Source organism: Nerophis ophidion, linkage group LG24 (genome assembly GCF_033978795.1).
Source record: "Nerophis ophidion isolate RoL-2023_Sa linkage group LG24, RoL_Noph_v1.0, whole genome shotgun sequence".
NCBI lineage: Eukaryota > Metazoa > Chordata > Actinopteri > Syngnathiformes > Syngnathidae > Nerophis > Nerophis ophidion.
The window spans coordinates 40,504,654-40,525,319 of NC_084634.1; the positions used below are offsets into that span (position 1 = coordinate 40,504,654).

The 20,666-nt window shown below is 42.7% G+C and overlaps 1 protein-coding gene across 1 annotated transcript in view; it reads left to right on the forward strand.

Moving 5' to 3' along the window:
* The window catches only part of gabrb1 (gamma-aminobutyric acid type A receptor subunit beta1), a 42,710-nt gene that overhangs the window by 15,313 nt on the left and 6,731 nt on the right, over positions 1-20,666 (forward strand). The window contains exons 5-7 of the mRNA XM_061886433.1: positions 289-371; positions 12,118-12,261; positions 15,534-15,686. Of these exons, the coding sequence (XP_061742417.1) occupies positions 289-371; positions 12,118-12,261; positions 15,534-15,686 (380 nt within the window). The remainder of the gene's footprint in view (positions 1-288; positions 372-12,117; positions 12,262-15,533; positions 15,687-20,666) is intronic.

The following is a 20,666-nucleotide window of genomic DNA, read 5'->3' on the forward strand; positions in this document are numbered from 1 at the left end:
CCCTAATGTAAACAGCCACATAAAAATATCGGATTTGACAAAAGAATCTGAATGAGAGTTCTGAACTTGCAGTGTGACTTTCATACAGTACCTTGAACAAAACAAGGTCCAATCATATGTACATTATTTGAAGTGATCTTCCAGGCTTACAAGTCTACCACAGCCAAATTCTTCCTAAACAATTATACCTAGCCCCAGTAAAAACCGCCTTAAATGGACTAGCATATGTTGTCAGTGGTTCCCAGGATATTTCATCTGAACATTGACTTGCATCCTTGTTTTATTCAGAATCACCACAACAGCAGCCTGCATGATGGATTTGCGCCGATACCCACTGGACGAGCAGAACTGTACCCTGGAGATTGAGAGTTGTGAGTATCACCCTTGTGTGCCATTTAAGTGTTTGATCCCATGCTGCTTTTGGAACTTTCCCCCCTACAAAGACATGAAGAGTACAGAAGTCTTAATGCTAAGCTCTCCACTAGTCTAAATTGTGTTTGATGTAAATATAAACAGAATAAAAGGATTTGTAAATCCTTTTCAAGCCATATTCAGTTGAATATGCTACAAAGACAACATATTTGATGTTCAAACTCATAAACTTTTTTTTTTTTTTGCAAATAATCATTAACTTGAGAATTTGATGCCAGCAACACGTGAGAAAGAAGTTGGGAAAGGTGGCAATAAATGCTGATAAAGTTGAGGAATGCTCATCAAACACTTATTTGGAACATCCCACAGGTGTGCAGGCTAATTGGGAACAGGTGGGTGCCATGATTGGCTATAAAAACAGCTTCCCAAAAAATGCTTAGTCTTTCAGAAGAAAGGATGGGGCGAGGTACACCCCTTTGTCCACAACTGTGTGAGCAAATAGTCAAACAGTTTAAGAACAACCTTTCTCAAAGTGCAATTGCAAGAAATTTAGGGATTTCAACATCTACGCTCCATAATATCATCAAAAGGTTCAGAGAATCTGGAGAAATCACTCCACGTAAGCGGCATGGCCAGAAACCAACATTGAATGACCGTGACCTTCCATCCCTCAGACGGCACTGTTTCAAAAACCGACATCAATCTCTAAAGGATATCACCACATAGGCTCAGGAACACTTCAAAAAACCATTGTGACTAAATAGTTTGTTTCTACATCTGTAAGTGCAAGTTAAAGCTCTACTATGCAAATCCAAAGCCATTTATCAACAACATCCAGAAACACTGCCAGCTTCTCTGGGCCCGAGATCATCTAAGATGGACTGATGCAAAGTGGCAAAGTGTTCTGTTGTCTGACCAGTCCACATTTCAAATAGTTTTTGGAAATATTCAACATCGTGTCATCCGGGCAAAAGGGGAAGTGAACCATCCAGACGGTTATCAACGCAAAGTTCAAAAGCCAGCATGTGTGATGGTATGGGGGTGCATTAGTGCCCAAGGCATGGGTAACTTACACATCTGTGAAGGCACCATTAATGCTGAAAGGTACATACAGGTTTTGGAACAACATATGCTGACATTTAAGCACCGTCCTTTTCATGGACGCCCCTGCTTATTTCAGCAAGACAATGCCAAGCCACATTCAGCATGTGTTACAACAGCGTGGCTTCGTAAAAAAAGAGTGCGGGTGCTTTCCTGGCCCACCAGCAGTCCAGACCTGTCTCCCATGGAAAATGTGTGGCGCATTATGAAGCGTAAAATAGGACAGCGGAGACCCCGGACTGTTGAAGGACTGAAGCTCTACATAAAACAAGAATGGGAAAGAATTCCACTTTCAAAGCTTCAACAATTAGTTTCCTCAGTTACCAAACGTTCGAGTGTTGTTAAAAGAAAAGGTGATGTAACACAGTGGTGAACATGCCCTTTCCCAACTACTTTGGCACGTGTTGCAGCCATGAAATTCCAAGTTAATTATTATTTGCATAAAGTTTATGAGTTTGAACATCAAATATGTTGTCTTTGTAGCATATTCAACTGAATATGGGTTGAAAATGATTCCGTTTATATTTACATCGAACACAATTTCCCAACTCATATGGAAACAGGGTTTGTACATTTTGACCACTTGCTGGCTGCCACATTCAGCTTGTACCAGTTCTGTATGAGGTACATACTCCTTCAAATAGGGAGTTACGCTAGTGTTTGCCTAACAGTGCAATGCCGTCGAGCAAAAGAACAACCAGAGTGGAAGTGAAACATGCCAAGCCCTTTGGGAGCTAAAGCACATCAAATGTTGTGATGGCAAATATAATGCTGTGATTATTTGAGAAGGTCAAGCAATACTTTGATCCCAATAGATGACTGGATGGACTACACACCTCCCGCCACTGAACAGTTTTTTCCCCCTCGGCCATCAGGCAGATGGACAATAACAAGATCAGATAGCTCAGTTACAGCTAATTGTATGACCTATTCTGTGTGACATCTAGGGCTGCTAAGGGGTGAAATGTTTCCCCAGTAAATTTCTGGGAAATTTGGAAGTTTTGACCATTTTTGGACTATTCAAAGTTGGACACCGTTCATCTTTTTCTGTAGAATAAGATGAGAAGCTTGTAAAAGACTAATGCAATGGCACACACGGATATATAAATAGTCCGCTAAACAATTGGAGTATGTTATGATCCGCTACCCGGGTCATCACATATTCTGGTTTTGTTCCATTTTGGTATCACATTCTGTGGTTTGACGTCCTTAGTTCCTGTTTGTTCTGTCACCATGGTTGCATATTAGTTCCACCTGCTACTTGCTGTCTACGCACACCTGTTATTCTTGATTACTGCCTTATTTAAGCCTGCCACTTTTGTTCATTCTTTCTCGGATCCTAATTTGCCTTACACGCAACAAGTGACTTAGGCTTTTTTCTATGTGCTTACTCGCTAGCTTTCGCGCTACGCCTAGTTTTTCCCTAGCTCACATGCTAGTAGTTTTTGTTTGCCTTTTGTGCCCTTGTGCCAGTTTTTTTTGTTTCCTAGTCTGTTTAATTTATTGATAAATCTTTATTTCTTACCTCCACGCTGTGTTCGTTGCCCAACTGCATCCAAGGAAGAACTAACCGGTATCACTATGCTCAGCAAACGTCACAGAGTAGTCTTTAAAAATACTTTACTGATGGACAAATGAATAGAAATTGGCCAGATGAATAAATGAAGAGTCAATCAGCATGCTAAATCCAACTATAAGCTACATTCTTGCATGAAAACAGAATGGCTAGCAGAATAGAAGGAAGAGGAAACTACACCTTTTCATTTACTATTCGCTACTTCAACTTTACACATCACAAAAATTTGGATCGCTAACGTTGTTAGCATAAGTGAATGGGATTTAACATAGAGAAAATTAGCATCACGGCTAATGGAGAATTTTTTTCGGTTCATTATGAGACTGTGGTGGTACATAAACCTAGCTAGCTAGAGATATTGGCCCCAAAATCATTGAACAAGTGCAGGAACAGTTAGTCTGCTGGAGTAGTCTACAAGTAATTACACCTTTATCACACTTAAATAGCATAGATCAAGTATATTTACCCCAGTAATATCAACACTTACCCGACTGGATGAAGTCCTTGGGGTCGAGTGTGGCCTCAATAGTCCTGCTGTAGTGTGGAGCATGCTGGCAATTATCTGGGCATGGGATGGAGGAATGCACAGTGCAGGGTTGAAATACAACTGAATTTGCATTAAATCAAGTTGTTTTAGCTAATAATCATGCTGCAAAATCTAGCAAGTTGCATTCAATGTTTATTCCCATTAATATCCCGTTAATTCCCATGGAAAGTTTCAAATTTTGAATATTCCCGGAAGTTTGCAACCCCAGTTATGTGTTTTATGTTGCACGATTGCACCAAGAAGAATTCCTAATGTGTAAACCCGTTCTCCAACAATGGCAATTAAAAACTATTCTGATTCTGATAGAGGAACAATAGAAATAAATTAAAATTAATAGACTTCACAGAGCGGACCGAGCCACAAATGATCTTTAGAGACAAAAAGAATAAAAATTAAAATTGGGACTGTAACGTGGGAGAGAAAAGGGTTGTCAAACTCATGTTCACTGAGGGCCACGGTGCAGTTATGGCTGCCCTTAGGGAGCCGTGCAGAATTTATGAATTTATAAATATATAAGGATTGACTTCCATGATATCAACGTACAATTGCCTATGAACTTGATTATTATATATATTTTTTTATATTTCAACTTTGCAGTAAAAACCAGCAGACCACTTTACTGTAGAATTGACAGTGGTTTTACAGAGTATTACCGTAAATGGGAAACTGGTACTTTTTTTACGTTAGAATTCTAGCAACTTAGCTGCCAGATTCTTACCGTAAAATATATTGTCATTTTTACAGTGTAGAGTTTGATTGATAACTTGCTTTCACAAGGTTTCGGGGCATTTAAAGTCACTGGTCCGCATCGCCGGCAGTAAGTCGGACACGTTTCCAGTGAGGGTTGGACTCCGCCAAGGCTGACCTTTGTCACCCATTTTGTTCAGAACTTTTATGGACAGAATTTCTAGGTGCAGTCAAGGCGTTGAGGAGATCTGGTTTGGTGGCTGCAGGATTAAGTCTCTGCTTGTTGCAGATGATGTGGTCCTGATGGCTTCATCTGGCCAGGATCTTCAGCTCTCACTGGATGGGTTTGCAGCCTAGTGGGACGCGACTGGGATGAGAATCAGCACCTCCAAGTCCGAGTCCATGGAAAGGGTGGAGTGCCATCTCCAGATCTTGCCCCAAGTGGAGGAGTTCAAGTACCTTGGAGTCTTGTTCAAGAGTGAGGGAAGAGTGGATGGCGAGCTCAACAGGGGGATCAGTGCGGCGTCTTCAGTAATGCGGACGCTGTATTGATCCGTTGTGGTAAAGAAGGAGCTGAGCTGGAAGGCAAAGCTCTCATTTTACTGGTCGATCTACGTTCCCATCCTCACCTATGGTCATGAGCTTTGGGTTATGACCGAAAGGACAAGATCACGGGTACAAGATCTACGTTCCCTTCCTCACCTATTATCATGAGCTTAGGGTTATGACCGAAAGGACAAGATCCCGGGTACAAGATCTACGTTCCCTTCCTCACCTATGGTCATGAGCTTAGGGTTATGATCGAAAGGACAAGATCACGGTTACAAGATCTACGTTCCCATCCTCACCTATGGTCATGAGCTTAGGGTTATGACCGAAAGGACAAGATCCCGGGTACAAGATCTACGTTCCCATCCTCACCTATGGTCATGAGCTTAGGGTTATGATCGAAAGGACAAGATCCCGGGTACAAGATCTACGTTCCCATCCTCACCTATGGTCATGAGCTTAGGGTTATGACCGAAAGGACAAGATCCCGGGTACAAGATCTACGTTCCCATCCTCACCTATGGTCATGAGCTTAGGGTTATGACCGAAAGGACAAGATCCCGGGTACAAGATCTACGTTCCCATCCTCACCTATGGTCATGAGCTTAGGGTTATGATCGAAAGGACAAGATCCCGGGTACAAGATCTACGTTCCCATCCTCACCTATGGTCATGAGCTTAGGGTTATGACCGAAAGGACAAGATCCCGGGTACAAGATCTACGTTCCCATCCTCACCTATGGTCATGAGCTTAGGGTTATGACCGAAAGGACAAGATCCCGGGTACAAGATCTACGTTCCCATCCTCACCTATGGTCATGAGCTTAGGGTTATGACCGAAAGGACAAGATCCCGGGTACAAGATCTACGTTCCCATCCTCACCTATGGTCATGAGCTTAGGGTTATGACCGAAAGGACAAGATCCCGGGTACAAGATCTACGTTCCCATCCTCACCTATGGTCATGAGCTTAGGGTTATGATCGAAAGGACAAGATCACGGGTACAAGCAGCCCAAATGAGTTTCCTCCGCCGTGTGGTGGGTCTCTCCCTTAGAGATAGGGTGAGAAGCTCTGCCATCCGGGAGGAACTCAAAGTAAAGCCGCTGCTCCTCCACATGGAGAGGAACCAGATGGGGTAGGTCGGGCATCTAGTGAGGATGCCACCCGAACACCTCCCTTGGGAGGTGTGAATTATGAATCATATTTTTTATATAGCGCTTTTTTTTTCTCTAGTGACTCAAAGCGCTTTACATAGTGAAACCCAATATCTAAGTTACATTCAAACCAGTGTGGGTGGCACTGGGAGCAGGTAAGTAAAGTGTCTTGCCCAAGGACACAACAGCAGTGACTAGGATGGTGGAAGCGGGAATTGAACCTGCAACCCTCAAATTGCTGGCACGGCCACTCTACCAACCGAGCTAAACCGCCCCGGGCACGAAGCCACGGGGAAGACCCAGAACACGTTGGGAAGACTATGTTTCCCGCCTGGCCTGGGAACGCCTCGGGACCCTCTGGAAAGAGCTGGACGAAGTGGCTGGGGAGAGGGAAGTCTGGGCTTCCCTGCTTAGGCTGCTGCCCCCGTGATTCAACCTCAGATAAGCAGAAGAAAATGGATGGATAAATGGATTTTGCGAAAACTGAGGCCTTAAATAACACTAAAAAGCATTAAATATGATTTCTAAAGGCATTAAGAATGTAATAGAATTGTAGGACTTGGCTGATGAATGAAACATGAACTGAATACTTTCTTTCCTTAGTCTTTAAAAGTAGATAAAAAAAAAGCGCCTCCTCCACTCTGCTGGACGGCAAAATATTTATCAAAAGACTTTGCCATTCTTTGGTGACCGAAGGCATGTAGTCTTTAACTCTGCCAGCATTTCATGTCAATGAGGAGGCTGGGCTTGTTTCATACTCCACTCATTTATTTCACTCCTTTCCACTTCAACACACATGCGCTAATATTAGCAAATGTGCTGAGGCGGCCACCTCATGTGACCTACGGTGCTCTGCGATGGACAAACAAGCACATTCTCACAACGGCTCACCACTCGGGTTTTCTGACATTCCCACAGTAAATGAATAATATCTCCTTCGGCTGCCTGACACCGTAGACATCAATCTACTGCAGCCATTTGAAACAACTCAGGGCGTAAAATAGAATCTATTCAATTGACTTACTTTATTTTTAATGCATCTAAAGGGCTTATTGGCATTTTTCCAAATATATTTCCATGACATGTATTTTTTTTAATGTTTAAATCAATCATCCATTTCTGAACACATGCATCATTTGCATTTCTTGTATTATGTTCCTTTATTATTCCAGAAAACCTATTAAATATTTTTTGTATCCGGATTAATAATAACACAGCCTTCAGTTTGTGACTATTATAAATATTGTTTTTTCAAGGATATGCATTTTTACAGAGCTACAATTTAAAAAAGGGCTTGTGTTTATACACACAATTGTAAGCTTTGTCTGTGATAATAATGTGCAGTTGGACATGGCATTACATTTTTGTTTAAGCGGCATTAAAAACAGCATTTAAAAGTATTACATCAGATTTGCTGATACTTGTAGAAACCCTTTTTTTTTTAAGTCAAGCAGATATTTATTATTATTCTTTTTTTTTATTTAAAAAAAACTGCATTCTAGAGTAGTATTATATTTTGTGTATTATTAGATACTATTGAAGTTTAAAAGAATCCAACCCAATCCACTCAATTTGTATAGAACATTTAAACAACATAAATGTTTCCAAAGTGCTGCACAACAATATTAAAAACAATATTCAAATATTATCCTTAGCTCCACCAATGACTGAATAAAAAAATAAAAACAATATAGAATAAAAATGATTAAAAACGATTTTAAACCAATTAAAACAATAAATACAAATTAAATCAAAATATAAAAAAAAACACAAGAGGACCACACAACTCACGTAGTGTTAAAAGCCAAAGAATAAAAGTGGGTCTTAAGACGAGACTTAAAACACTCCACTGTGGGACTAGTTCCAACATGGAGGGGAAGAGTGTTCCAGAGCTTAGAGAAGGCCCTGTGTCCCCTGGTTTTAAGTCTGGTCTTGGGCACCGCAAGCTGGAGCTGGCTCTCGGACCTCAGAGCGCGCGCAGGAGTGTAAATCCATGTAAAGATTTAAAAACAAACAGCAATCTTGTAAAATCCATTCTAAAATGAACAGGGAGCCAGTGCAGACTCTCAAGAATTGGGTTTATATGCTGGTGTTTCCTGGACACTGTTAAAAGTCAAAAGTTCTGGACTAACTGCAACCAGGAGAGAGCTTTTTGGCTTCTGCCAGCATAAAGTGCATAGCAGTAGTCCAGGCCACTTGGAATAAAAGCATGCACCACTTCTTCAAAAAGGTTAAAAGATAAAAACGGTTTTACCTTTGCTAAAAGGCGAGGATGATAAAAAACACGATTTTAAAACGCTATTGACTTGTTTGTCGAGTTTGAAATCGACGTCTATAGTGACGCCAAGGCTGGTGACTTAGGGACCCACATCATTTTGAAATGGTCCCAAGTCAGTGATGGCCGGACCAAAAACTCAAATTTCAGTTTTTCCCATCCATCCATCCATCCATCCATCTTCTTCCGCTTATCCGAGGTCGGGTCGCGGGGGCAACAGCCTAAGCAGGGAAACCCAGACTTCCCTCTCCCCAGCCACTTCGTCTAGCTCTTTCCGGGGGATCCCGAGGCGTTCCCAGGCCAGCCGGGAGACATAGTCTTCCCAACGTGTCCTGGGTCTTCCCCGTGGCCTCCTACCGGTTGGACGTGCCCTAAACACCTCCCTCGGGAGGCGTTCGGGTGGCATCCTGACCAGATGCCCGAACCACCTCATCTGGCTCCTCTCCATGTGGAGGAGCAGCAGTTTCTCCCGGATGGCAGAGCTTCTCACCCTATCTCTAAGGGAGAGACCCGCCACACGGCGGAGGAAACTCATTTGGGCCGCTTGCACCCGTGATCTTGTCCTTTCGGTCATGACCCAAAGCTCATGACCATAGGTGAGGATGGGAACGTAGATCGACCGGTAAATTGAGAGCTTTGCCTTCCGGCTCAGCTCCTTCTTCACCACAACGGATCAATACAGCATCCGCATTACTGAAGACGCCGCACCGATCCGCCTGTTGATCTCACGATCCACTCTTCCCTCACTCGTGAACAAGACTCCTAGGTACTTGAACTCCTCCACTTGGGGCAGGGTCTCCTCCCCAACCCGGAGATGGCATTCCACCCTTTTCCGGGCGAGAACCATGGACTCGGACTTGGAGGTGCTGATTCTCATTCCGGTCGCTTCACACTCGACTGCGAACCGATCCGGCAGTTCAGTTTTTCCCCTCATTCATTATTAAATCAATTCTGGGCTAACCAAGCCTTGACGTGGCATGGACAGTTGAGAAGGATGACAGGGGGCAATGCATGCAATTGCAAATACATGTATATTTTTCCATCAAAATGGAATAAATACCGTATTTTTCCGAGTATAAGTCGCACCTGCCGAAAATGCATAATAAAGAAGGAAAAAAACATATATAAGTCGCATTCTTGGGGGAAATTTATTTGATAAAATCCAACAGCAAGAATAGACATTTGAAAGGCAATTTAAACTAAATAAAGAATAGTGAAGAACAGGCTGAATAAGTGTAGGTTATATGAGGCATAAATAAGCAACTGCTATGTTAACCTAACATAGTATGGTAAGAGTCATTCAAATAACTATAACATATAGAACATGCTATACCTTTACCAAACTATCTCTCACTCCTAATCCATAAATCCCATGAAATCTTCTTCCTGGATGTGGCTTCTAAACAACTCTGCCAACTCCAAAGGTATGCGCCGCTTCCTCTTGTCCTTTTCTGCTGCATATTTCACTACGTCCAACTTGTCATCTGCACTACATGATTTCCTTTTCACGACCATTTTTGTTCAGCCCTTCTCACTTTTTATAAGTTACCACCAATGGTGAAATGATTCATGTCACGTGGGGGTCGCATTTTAATGCGGGATCGTTCCTCCAACGCAAACATAGACACTCCGGACAACAACGTGAAGGTAAGAATGATTTAATAACAAAACACTAGTACAAAAACAGACGAAAAGAAACGCGTGGCGAAAGCACAGAAGCTAATGCTAGCACAGGATCAGGTAACAAGAATTCTAGTAAATACCAACGAAACAGTTGCATACCGCAAACAAGGGACCAAGACCGACTGACGGGACAAGGCTGGCTTAAATAAGAAAGTAATTAACAAAAGCAGGTGTGCGTCTGGAACCCGCAGCAGGTGAAATGAATATGTTACCATGGTGACCAAACTAACTCACAAGGTACACAAACAACAAAGGGAGTCCAAACTAACAGAAAATAACTAAACTAAACATGATCCAGACTACGGATCACAACAATTCTTTGCAATAGCTACGGCAGTAGCATATAGCATATAGCAGTTAGCATCCCATGACCCACAATGCACTTCTGCCATGACCCTCCCTCGCCGAATTCTTATTGGTCGACGTGTGTGTGACGATTGCTGACATTTTCTTCGTCTCTTCCGCGAATGGGATAAATAATATTATTTGATATTTTACGGTATTGTGTTAATAATTTCACACGTTAGTCACTCCGGAGTATATGTCGCACCCCCGGACAAACTATGAAAAATGGTGATTTATTATCCGAAAAATACGGTATACGAGATGGCAACAGTGGAGGATGCATGTGCATGTACGAGCCAGTTTGCTCCACAACAAGAAGGAGCCATATCGACTGCAATGGCAGACTCGCGCAAAGCTCTTTGGGTAAAACTTTAGCGTCTGTGGAGCGATCTGCTGACCTCACCCATTGAGAAGAAAACATGACACATTTGGCAAATTCCAAACAGCTTGTTTGGAGGGAGAATGAAGGAAGGCAAGAATGTTTTATAAATATCTCCACATAGCCTCCAATATTTAGATTTTAAATCTATGCAGATCCCAAATACACAGAAACTGATACCACTAGGTAAGAAACGTTGGTTTTGCATAATATCTCCCCATTAATAGCAGACTATGGGAGGAACTCAAAGTAAAGCCGCTGCTCCTCCACATGGAGAGGAGCCAGATGAGGTGGTTCGGGCATCTGGTCAGGATGCCACCCGAACGCCTCCCGAGGGAGGTGTTTAGGGCACGTCCAACCGGTAGGAGGCCACGGGGAAGACCCAGGACACGTTAGGAAGACTATGTCTCTCGGCTGGCCTGGGAACGCCTCGGGATCCCTCGGGAAGAGCTAGACGAAGTGGCTGGGGAGAGGGAAGTCTGGGTTTCCCTGCTTAGGCTGTTGCCCCCGCGACCCGACCTCGGATAAGCGGAAGAAGATGGATGGATGTACCACTTTGCATACTTAGAGCAGAGGATCATTATTTCAGTTTTATCTGATATTAATAGTGCGCATTTAGAAGTCTTACAGTCCTTAAAGTCTTGAATACTTACCTGAAGTTTGAATAGTGAAGTGAATTATATTTATATAGCGCTTTTCTCTAGTGACTCAAAGCGCTTTACATAGTGACACCCAATATCTAAGTTACTTTTAAAGCAGTGTGGGTGGCACTGGGAGCAGGTGGGTCAAGTGTCTTGCCCATGGACACAACGGCATTGACTGGGATGGCGGAAGCGGGAATCGAACCTGCAACCCTCAAGTTGCTGGCACGGCCGCTCTACCAACCGAGCTATGCCGCTGAATAGCTGACCAGTTTCTCCTTGGCAAAGTTGTGTGTCATCCTCATAGCCGTCAACGTTCAGCTGAACATAGAACGACTGAAGAGTTTTGGTCCAAGCACGCATCCGTCTGGGATGCCAGGACTAACTTTAACACGCACAAAACCACAAGTGGTAGAGATGGGAATGGAAAACCGCTTCTCGTTTCCAGGGTTTTAATTCTTTAGAATCATTTTACAGTTTGGCAAACAACTCCCGTATCGATTCGTGAAGGCGCGAATGACGCCACCGTAGGAGAACTACCTTCCACCTTGGCTGAATGGAGTTGTCAGATATGCCTTATCTGGGCGCTCTGTTCCGCTCAAGGCCAAGGAACAAAGTATCCCGGCTGTTGCTATGGTAACGTCATAGCATATTTCCTAGATACATTGGCATGGATGACGGTTCAGGTGAGTTCAACATAAAAAGGATTGGGTTAGCATGAACAAAAGTGTGTTGTGTTTTCCCCCCCAAGACCAATTTGTAGTCATTTTAGTTCTCATTATTTGTTTGTGTTCTTGCCTCCTGCAGATGGCTACACTACTGATGATATTGAGTTCTACTGGCAGGGAGGAAGCAATGCAGGATCAGTGACTGGAGTGGAGAACATTGAGTTACCCCAATTTTCAATCATAGACTACCAAACGCTGTCCACAAAAGCGGTTTTTGCCACGGGTAAGTTGAAAGATTCCTTCAATTGAATATTGCCTATCTACTTTTTCGGCTGTTAGTTGGAGACCACAGACTTCCCTGGTCTTGCCACCTGCTCCAGTTTAACCAGGAGGCCAGAGCCATTCCTAGGACACTTGTGAGACAGTCTCGTTTCTGGGCCACACCAGGGATCCGTCCTAAAGGATGCCAATACTTGAGCCACCACAGTCTCTACAAAGCAGGCCTATCCAAGTCCACAAAACATATGGGGTTAGGACTGATGCAGGGCTTAGTCAGAGTCCTGGAACAATCGGGGTTTGGACTGATGCAGGGCTTAGTCATAGTCCTGGAACAACTGGGGTTTATTTAGACTGATGTAGGGCTTAATCATAGTCCTGGAACAACTTGGGTTTGGACTGATGCAGGGCTTAGTCATAGTCCTGGAACAATCGGGGTTTGGACTGATGCAGGGCTTGGTCATAGTCCTGGAACAATCGGGGTTTGGACTGATGCAGGGCTTGGTCATAGTCCTGGAACAACTTGGGTTTGGACTGATGCAGGGCTTAGTCATAGTCCTGGAACAACTGGGGTTTATTTAGACTGATGTAGGGCTTAGTAAAAGTCCTGGAACAACTGGGGTTTGGACTGATGCAGGGCTTAGTCATAGTCCTGGAACAACTGGGATTAAGACTGTTGCAGGGCTTTGTAATAGTCCTGGAACAACTGGGGTGTGGACTGATGAAGGGCTTAGTCATAGTCCTGGAACAACTGGGGTTTGGACTAATCTAGGGTTAAATAATAGTCCTGGAACAACTGTGGTTTGGACTGATGTAGGGCTAAATAATAGAATAATAGTCCTGGAACAACTGGGGTTTGGACTGATGCAGGGCTTAGTCATAGTCCTGGAACAACTTGGGTTTATTTAGACTGATGTAGGGTTTAGTAAAAGTCCTGGAACAACTGGGGTTTGGATTGATGCAGGGCTTAGTCATAGTCCCGGAAGTTGCAGGGCTTTGTAATAGTCCTGGAACAACTGGGGTTTGGACTGATCTAGGGCTAAATAATAGTCCTGGAACAACTGTGGTTTGGACTGATGTAGGGCTAAATAATAGTCCTGGAACAACTGCTGGGGTTTGGACTGATGTAGGGCTAAATAATATTCCTGGAACAACTGGGGTTTGGACTGATGTAGGGCTTAGTCATAGTCCTGGAACAACTGGGGTTAGGACTGATGTAGGGCTTAGTCATAGTGCTGGAACAACTGGGGTTAGGACTGATGCAGGGCTTAGTCATAGTCCTGGAACAACTTGGGTTTGGACTGATGCAGGGCTTAGTCATAGTCCTGGAACAACTGGGGTTTATTTAGACTGATGTAGGGCTTGGTCATAGTCCTGGAACAACTGGGGTTTGGACTGATGCAGGGCTTAGTCATGGTCCTGGAACAACTGGGATTAAGATTGTTGCAGGGCTTTGTAATAGTCCTGGAACAACTGGGGATTAGACTGATGAAGGGCTTGGTCATAGTCCTGGAACAACTGGGGTTTGGACTGATCTAGGGCTAAATAATAGTCCTGGAACAACTGGGGTTTGGACTGATGTAGGGCTTAGTCATAGTCCTGGAACAACTGGGGTTAGGACTGATGCAGGGTTTAGTCATAGTCCTGGAACAACTGGGGTTTGGACTGATGCAGGGCCTAGTCATAGTCCTGGAACAACTGGGTTTAGGACTGATGCAGGGCTTAGTCATAGTCCTGGAAAAACCGGGGTTTGGACTGATGCAGGGCTTAGTCATAGTCCTGAAACAACTGGGGTTTGGACTGATGCAGGGCTTAGTTATAGTCCTGGAACAACTGGGGTTTATTTAGACTGATGTAGGGCTTGGTCATAGTCCTGGAACAACTGGGGTTTGGACTGATGCATGGCTTAGTCATGGTCCTGGAACAACTGGGATTAAGATTGTTGCAGGGCTTTGTAATAGTCCTGGAACAACTGGGGATTAGACTGATGAAGGGCTTAGTCATAGTCCTGGAACAACTGGGGTTTGGACTGATCTAGGGCTAAATAATAGTCCTGGAACAACTGGGGTTTGGACTGATGTAGGGCTTAGTCATAGTCCTGGAACAACTGGGGTTTGGACTGATGCAGGGCCTAGTCATAGTCCTGGAACAACTGGGTTTAGGACTGATGCAGGGCTTAGTCATAGTCCTGGAAAAACCGGGGTTTGGACTGATGCAGGGCTTAGTCATAGTCCTGAAACAACTGGGGTTTGGACTGATGCAGGGCTTAGTTATAGTCCTGGAACAACTGGGATTTGGATTGATAAAGGGCTTAGTCCTAGTCCTGGAACAACTGGGGTTTGGACTGATGCAGGGCTTAGTCATAGTCCTGGAACAACTGGGGTTTGGACTGATGCAGGGCTTAGTCATAGTCCTGGAACAACTGAGGTTACATGTACTATTATCACTGGAGGACGAGGAATAGCTAGACATGCTTCACTACACAGCGTAGGAGGATACAATAGCTCACTGGCGTCACAATGTAAACAAACACCACACCATGGGTGGATCTACACCTGACATCCACTATAATGATACCAAGTACAGAAGCGTATCGAGTCGATACTACTATGATTACATCGATATTTTTTACCATCACAAAATCTTGTTTTGTTTTTTTAAAATTCATATTATGTTTATAAAGTCAGTAAATATGTCCCTGGACACATGAGGACTTTAAATATGACCAATGTATGATCCTGTAACTGCTTGGTATCGGATCGATACCTAAATGTGTGGTATCATCCAAAACTAATTTCAAGTATCAAAGAAAAGAAGAATAAGTGATTGTTACATTTGAACAGAAGTGTAGATAGAACATGTTAAAACAGAAAATAAGCAGATATTAACAGTAAATGAACAAGTAGATTAATAATAATTTTATACAGTTTGTCCCTCATAATGTGTATAAAATAATGACACAATATGTTACTGCAGACTAATTAGGAGTCTTTGTTTGTTTACTTCCTACTAAAAGACAAGTTGTGTAGTATGTTCAACATTTTGTTGAAGGACTAAATAACAATAATAAACATATGTTTCATGTACACTAACATTTTTATGTTCACATAAAGACAATAATGACATTTTTTGTGGTATTGGATCAGCCCAGCAGCTGAGTGTATTTTGATAGTCGTGCTTGAACAGTAACTCTAAGGTGGGCCTGATGCTTTTATAAATGATGCCAAGCTATGTTGAGAAATGTCTCTGCAGTCACACGGTGGTCTGGTGTCTCCACAGGTTCATATCCACGGCTCTCATTGAGCTTCAAGCTGAAACGAAACATCGGTTACTTTATCCTGCAAACCTACATGCCCTCCATCCTGATCACCATCTTGTCATGGGTCTCCTTCTGGATCAACTATGATGCCTCAGCTGCCAGAGTCGCTTTGGGTCAGTGACATTTTAATGTTATCCTGGTGCGACTGTGCGTATAAAAGTGTGAGTGAGGTGTAACAAGAGGGGGGACTTTATATATTTGCATCTCAATAAATACTTGAACGAAACAAAAACCTCCTGTGACGGGATTCAGCCGTCCTGGTGTGGGTTGCAGTGACACTCAGTGCAGGATGCACATCATAACAGGTTTAACTTCCATTTATTATTCCAACAATCATCGTCTCTTCTTACCTTTTTCTTGCGCCACTTTTCAGTCCGCGGCCTATTCCTGATTGTTGTCGCGGAAGCCCTTTCGGGGCCCGTTGGTTGAGTCTCGTGCGGGGTTTCATCGTCTTCTGGGTCTCTTTCGTCTCGCTCGTGGTCGGTCGTCTCAGGTGGTTCCTTCTCCTTCCTCTGCCACGATCGTTCCTCCTTCGCCTCTTTTATGCTGCAGCAGCAGATGATGGGATTGAGCGCAGGTGTGTGGTGTACGCACCTTGCTCTGATTGCTGCTGCGCCGCTCCGAGTGCGTCACGCCTCTCCTCTCCGCCGCATGCCCGGCCTCCTGGCCTCCTGGCCTCCTGGCCTCCATCTTGGTCAGGACCGCTGCTCCTCTCACCCCGCTGTGCGTCTCTCCACACACCTCCTTATCATGCTGACTGGAAAATATAGTCTTGGTTTTACTGTGCATCTATCTATCTATCTATATATATATATATATATATATATATATATATATATATATATACATATATATATATATAGGGATTAAATAGCCTGTGTTTTTTCCTGACCTAACGTATGTATACATATATATATATATATATATACATACATATATATATACATAATCTCCTGATGATTGAGGGAACCCCTCATGAAACAGTTCTGTAGAGATGGAGTAGTCTTGTGATTTTTCCCACACCTTCATATTGCGCTCTACCACGGTATCGAGCACTATTCTCTGGATAATCCAATCAAGACATATATATACATACATATGTAAACATATATATGTATATGTATATATGTGACTATATATATATATATATATATATATGTGTGTATACATATACATACGAAAATATATATAGTCCAATATGGACTTGACCTTGACTATTATCTTTGATCCACTATGGACTGGACTCTGACTATAATGTTAGATCCACTATGGACTGGACTCTCACTATTATGTTAGATCCACTATGGACTAATGGACTTGACTCTCACACTATTATGTTAGATCCACTATGGACTGGACTCTCACTATTATGTTTGATCCACTTTGGACTAGACTCTCTGAATAGTATGCTACATCCACTGTGGACTGGACTCTCACTATTATGTTAGATCCACTATGGACTGGACTCTCACACTATTATGTTAGATCCACTATGGACTGGACTCTCACACTATTATGTTAGATCCACTATGGACTGGACTCTCACACTATTATGTTAGATCCACTATGGACTGGACTCTCACTATTATGTTAGATCCACTATGGACTGGATTCTCACACTATTTTGTTAGATCCACTATGGACTGGACTCTCACACTATTATGTTAGATCCACTATGGACTGGACTCTCACGCTATTATGTTAGATCCACTATGGACTGGACTCTCACACTATTATGTTAGATCCACTATGGACTGGACTCTCACACTATGTTAGATCCACTACGGACTGGACTCTCACACTATTATGTTAGATCCACTATGGACTGGACTCTCACACTATTATGTTAGATCCACTATGGACTGGACTCTCACTATTATGTTAGATCCACTATGGACTGGACTCTCACACTATTATGTTAGATCCACTATGGACTGGACTCTCACACTATTATGTTAGATCCACTATGGACTGGACTCTCACACTATTATGTTAGATCCACTATGGACTGGACTCTCACACTATGTTAGATCCACTATGGACTGGACTCTCACACTATTATGTTAGATCCACTATGGACTGGACTCTCACACTATTTTGTTAGATCCACTATGGACTGGACTCTCACTATTATGTTAGATCCATTATGGACTGGACTCTCACTATTATGTTAGATCCACTATGGACTGGACTCTCACACTATGTTAGATCCACTATGGACTGGACTCTCACACTATTATGTTAGATCCACTATGGACTGGACTCTCACACTATGTTAGATCCACTATGGACTGGACTCTCACACTATTATGTTAGATCCACTATGGACTGGACTCTCACACTATTATGTTAGATCCACTATGGACTGGACTCTCACACTATTATGTTAGATCCACTATGGACTGGACTCTCATACTATTATGTTAGATCCACTATGGACTGGACTCTCACACTATTATGTTAGATCCACTATGGACTGGACTTTCACACTATTATGTTAGATCCACTATGGACTGGACTCTCACACTATTATGTTAGATCCACTATGGACTGGACTCTCATACTATTATGTTAGATCCACTATGGACTGGACTCTCACACTATTATGTTAGATCCACTATGGACTGGACTCTCACACTATTATGTTAGATCCACTATGGACTGGACTCTCACACTATTATGTTAGATCCACTATGGACTGGACTCTCATACTATTATGTTAGATCCACTATGGACTGTACTCTCACTATTATGTTAGATCCACTATGGACTGGACTCTCACACTATTATGTTAGATCCACTATGGACTGGACTCTCACACTATTATGTTGGATCCACTATGGACTGGACTCTCACTATTATGTTAGATCCACTATGGACTGGACTCTCACACTATGTTAGATCCACTATGGACTGGACTCTCACACTATTATGTTAGATCCACTATGGACTGGACTCTCACACTATGTTAGATCCACTATGGACTGGACTCTCACACTATTATGTTAGATCCACTATGGACTGGACTCTCACACTATTATGTTAGATCCACTATGGACTGGACTCTCACTATTATGTTAGATCCACTATGGACTGGACTCTCACACTATTATGTTAGATCCACTATGGACTGGACTCTCACACTATGTTAGATCCACTATGGACTGGACTCTCACACTATTATGTTAGATCCACTATGGACTGGACTCTCACACTATTATGTTAGATCCACTATGGACTGGACTCTCACACTATTATGTTAGATCCACTATGGACTGGACTCTCACACTATTATGTTAGATCCACTATGGACTGGACTCTCACACTATTATGTTAGATCCACTATGGACTGGACTCTCACACTATTATGTTAGATCCACTGTGGACTGGACTCTCATACTATTATGTTAGATCCACTATGGACTGGACTCTCACACTATTATGTTAGATCCACTATGGACTGGACTTTCACACTATTATGTTAGATCCACTATGGACTGGACTCTCACACTATTATGTTAGATCCACTATGGACTGGACTCTCATACTATTATGTTAGATCCACTATGGACTGGACTCTCACACTATTATGTTAGATCCACTATGGACTGGACTCTCACACTATTATGTTAGATCCACTATGGACTGGACTCTCACACTATTATGTTAGATCCACTATGGACTGGACTCTCATACTATTATGTTAGATCCACTATGGACTGGACTCTCACTATTATGTTAGATCCACTATGGACTGGACTCTCACACTATTATGTTAGATCCACTATGGACTGGACTCTCACACTATTATGTTGGATCCACTATGGACTGGACTCTCACTATTATGTTAGATCCACTATGGACTGGACTCTCACACTATGTTAGATCCACTATGGACTGGACTCTCACACTATTATGTTAGATCCACTATGGACTGGACTCTCACACTATGTTAGATCCACTATGGACTGGACTCTCACACTATTATGTTAGATCCACTATGGACTGGACTCTCACACTATTATGTTAGATCCACTATGGACTGGACTCTCACACTATTATGTTAGATCCACTATGGACTGGACTCTCACACTATGTTAGATCCACTATGGACTGGACTCTCACACTATTATGTTAGATCCACTATGGACTGGACTCTCACACTATTATGTTAGATCCACTATGGACTGGACTCTCACACTATTATGTTAGATCCACTATGGACTGGACTCTCATACTATTATGTTAGATCCACTATGGACTGGACTCTCACACTATTATGTTAGATCCACTATGGACTGGACTTTCACACTATTATGTTAGATCCACTATGGACTGGACTCTCACACTATTATGTTAGATCCACTATGGACTGGACTCTCATACTATTATGTTAGATCCACTATGGACTGGACTCTCACACTATTATGTTAGATCCACTATGGACTGGACTCTCACACTATTATGTTAGATCCACTATGGACTGGACTCTCACTATTATGTTAGATCCACTATGGACTGGACTCTCACACTATGTTAGATCCACTACGGACTGGACTCTCACACTATTATGTTGGATCCACTATGGACTGGACTCTCACACTATTATGTTAGATCCACTATGGACTGGACTCTCACTATTATGTTAGATCCACTATGGACTGGACTCTCACTATCATGTTAGATCCACTATTGACTGGACTCTCACACTATTATGTTAGATCCACTATGGACTGGACTCTCACACTATTATGTTAGATCCACTATGGACTGGACTCTCACTATTATGTTAGATCCACTATGGACTGGACTCTCACACTATTATGTTAGATCCACTATGGACTGGACTCTCACACTATGTTAGATCCACTATGGACTGGACTCTCACACTATTATGTTAGATCCACTATGGACTGGACTCTCACACTATTATGTTAGATCCACTATGGACTGGACTCTCACACTATTATGTTAGATCCACTATGGACTGGACTCTCACACTATTATGTTAGATCCACTATGGACTGGACTCTCACACTATTATGTTAGATCCACTATGGACTGGACTCTCACACTATTATGTTAGATCCACT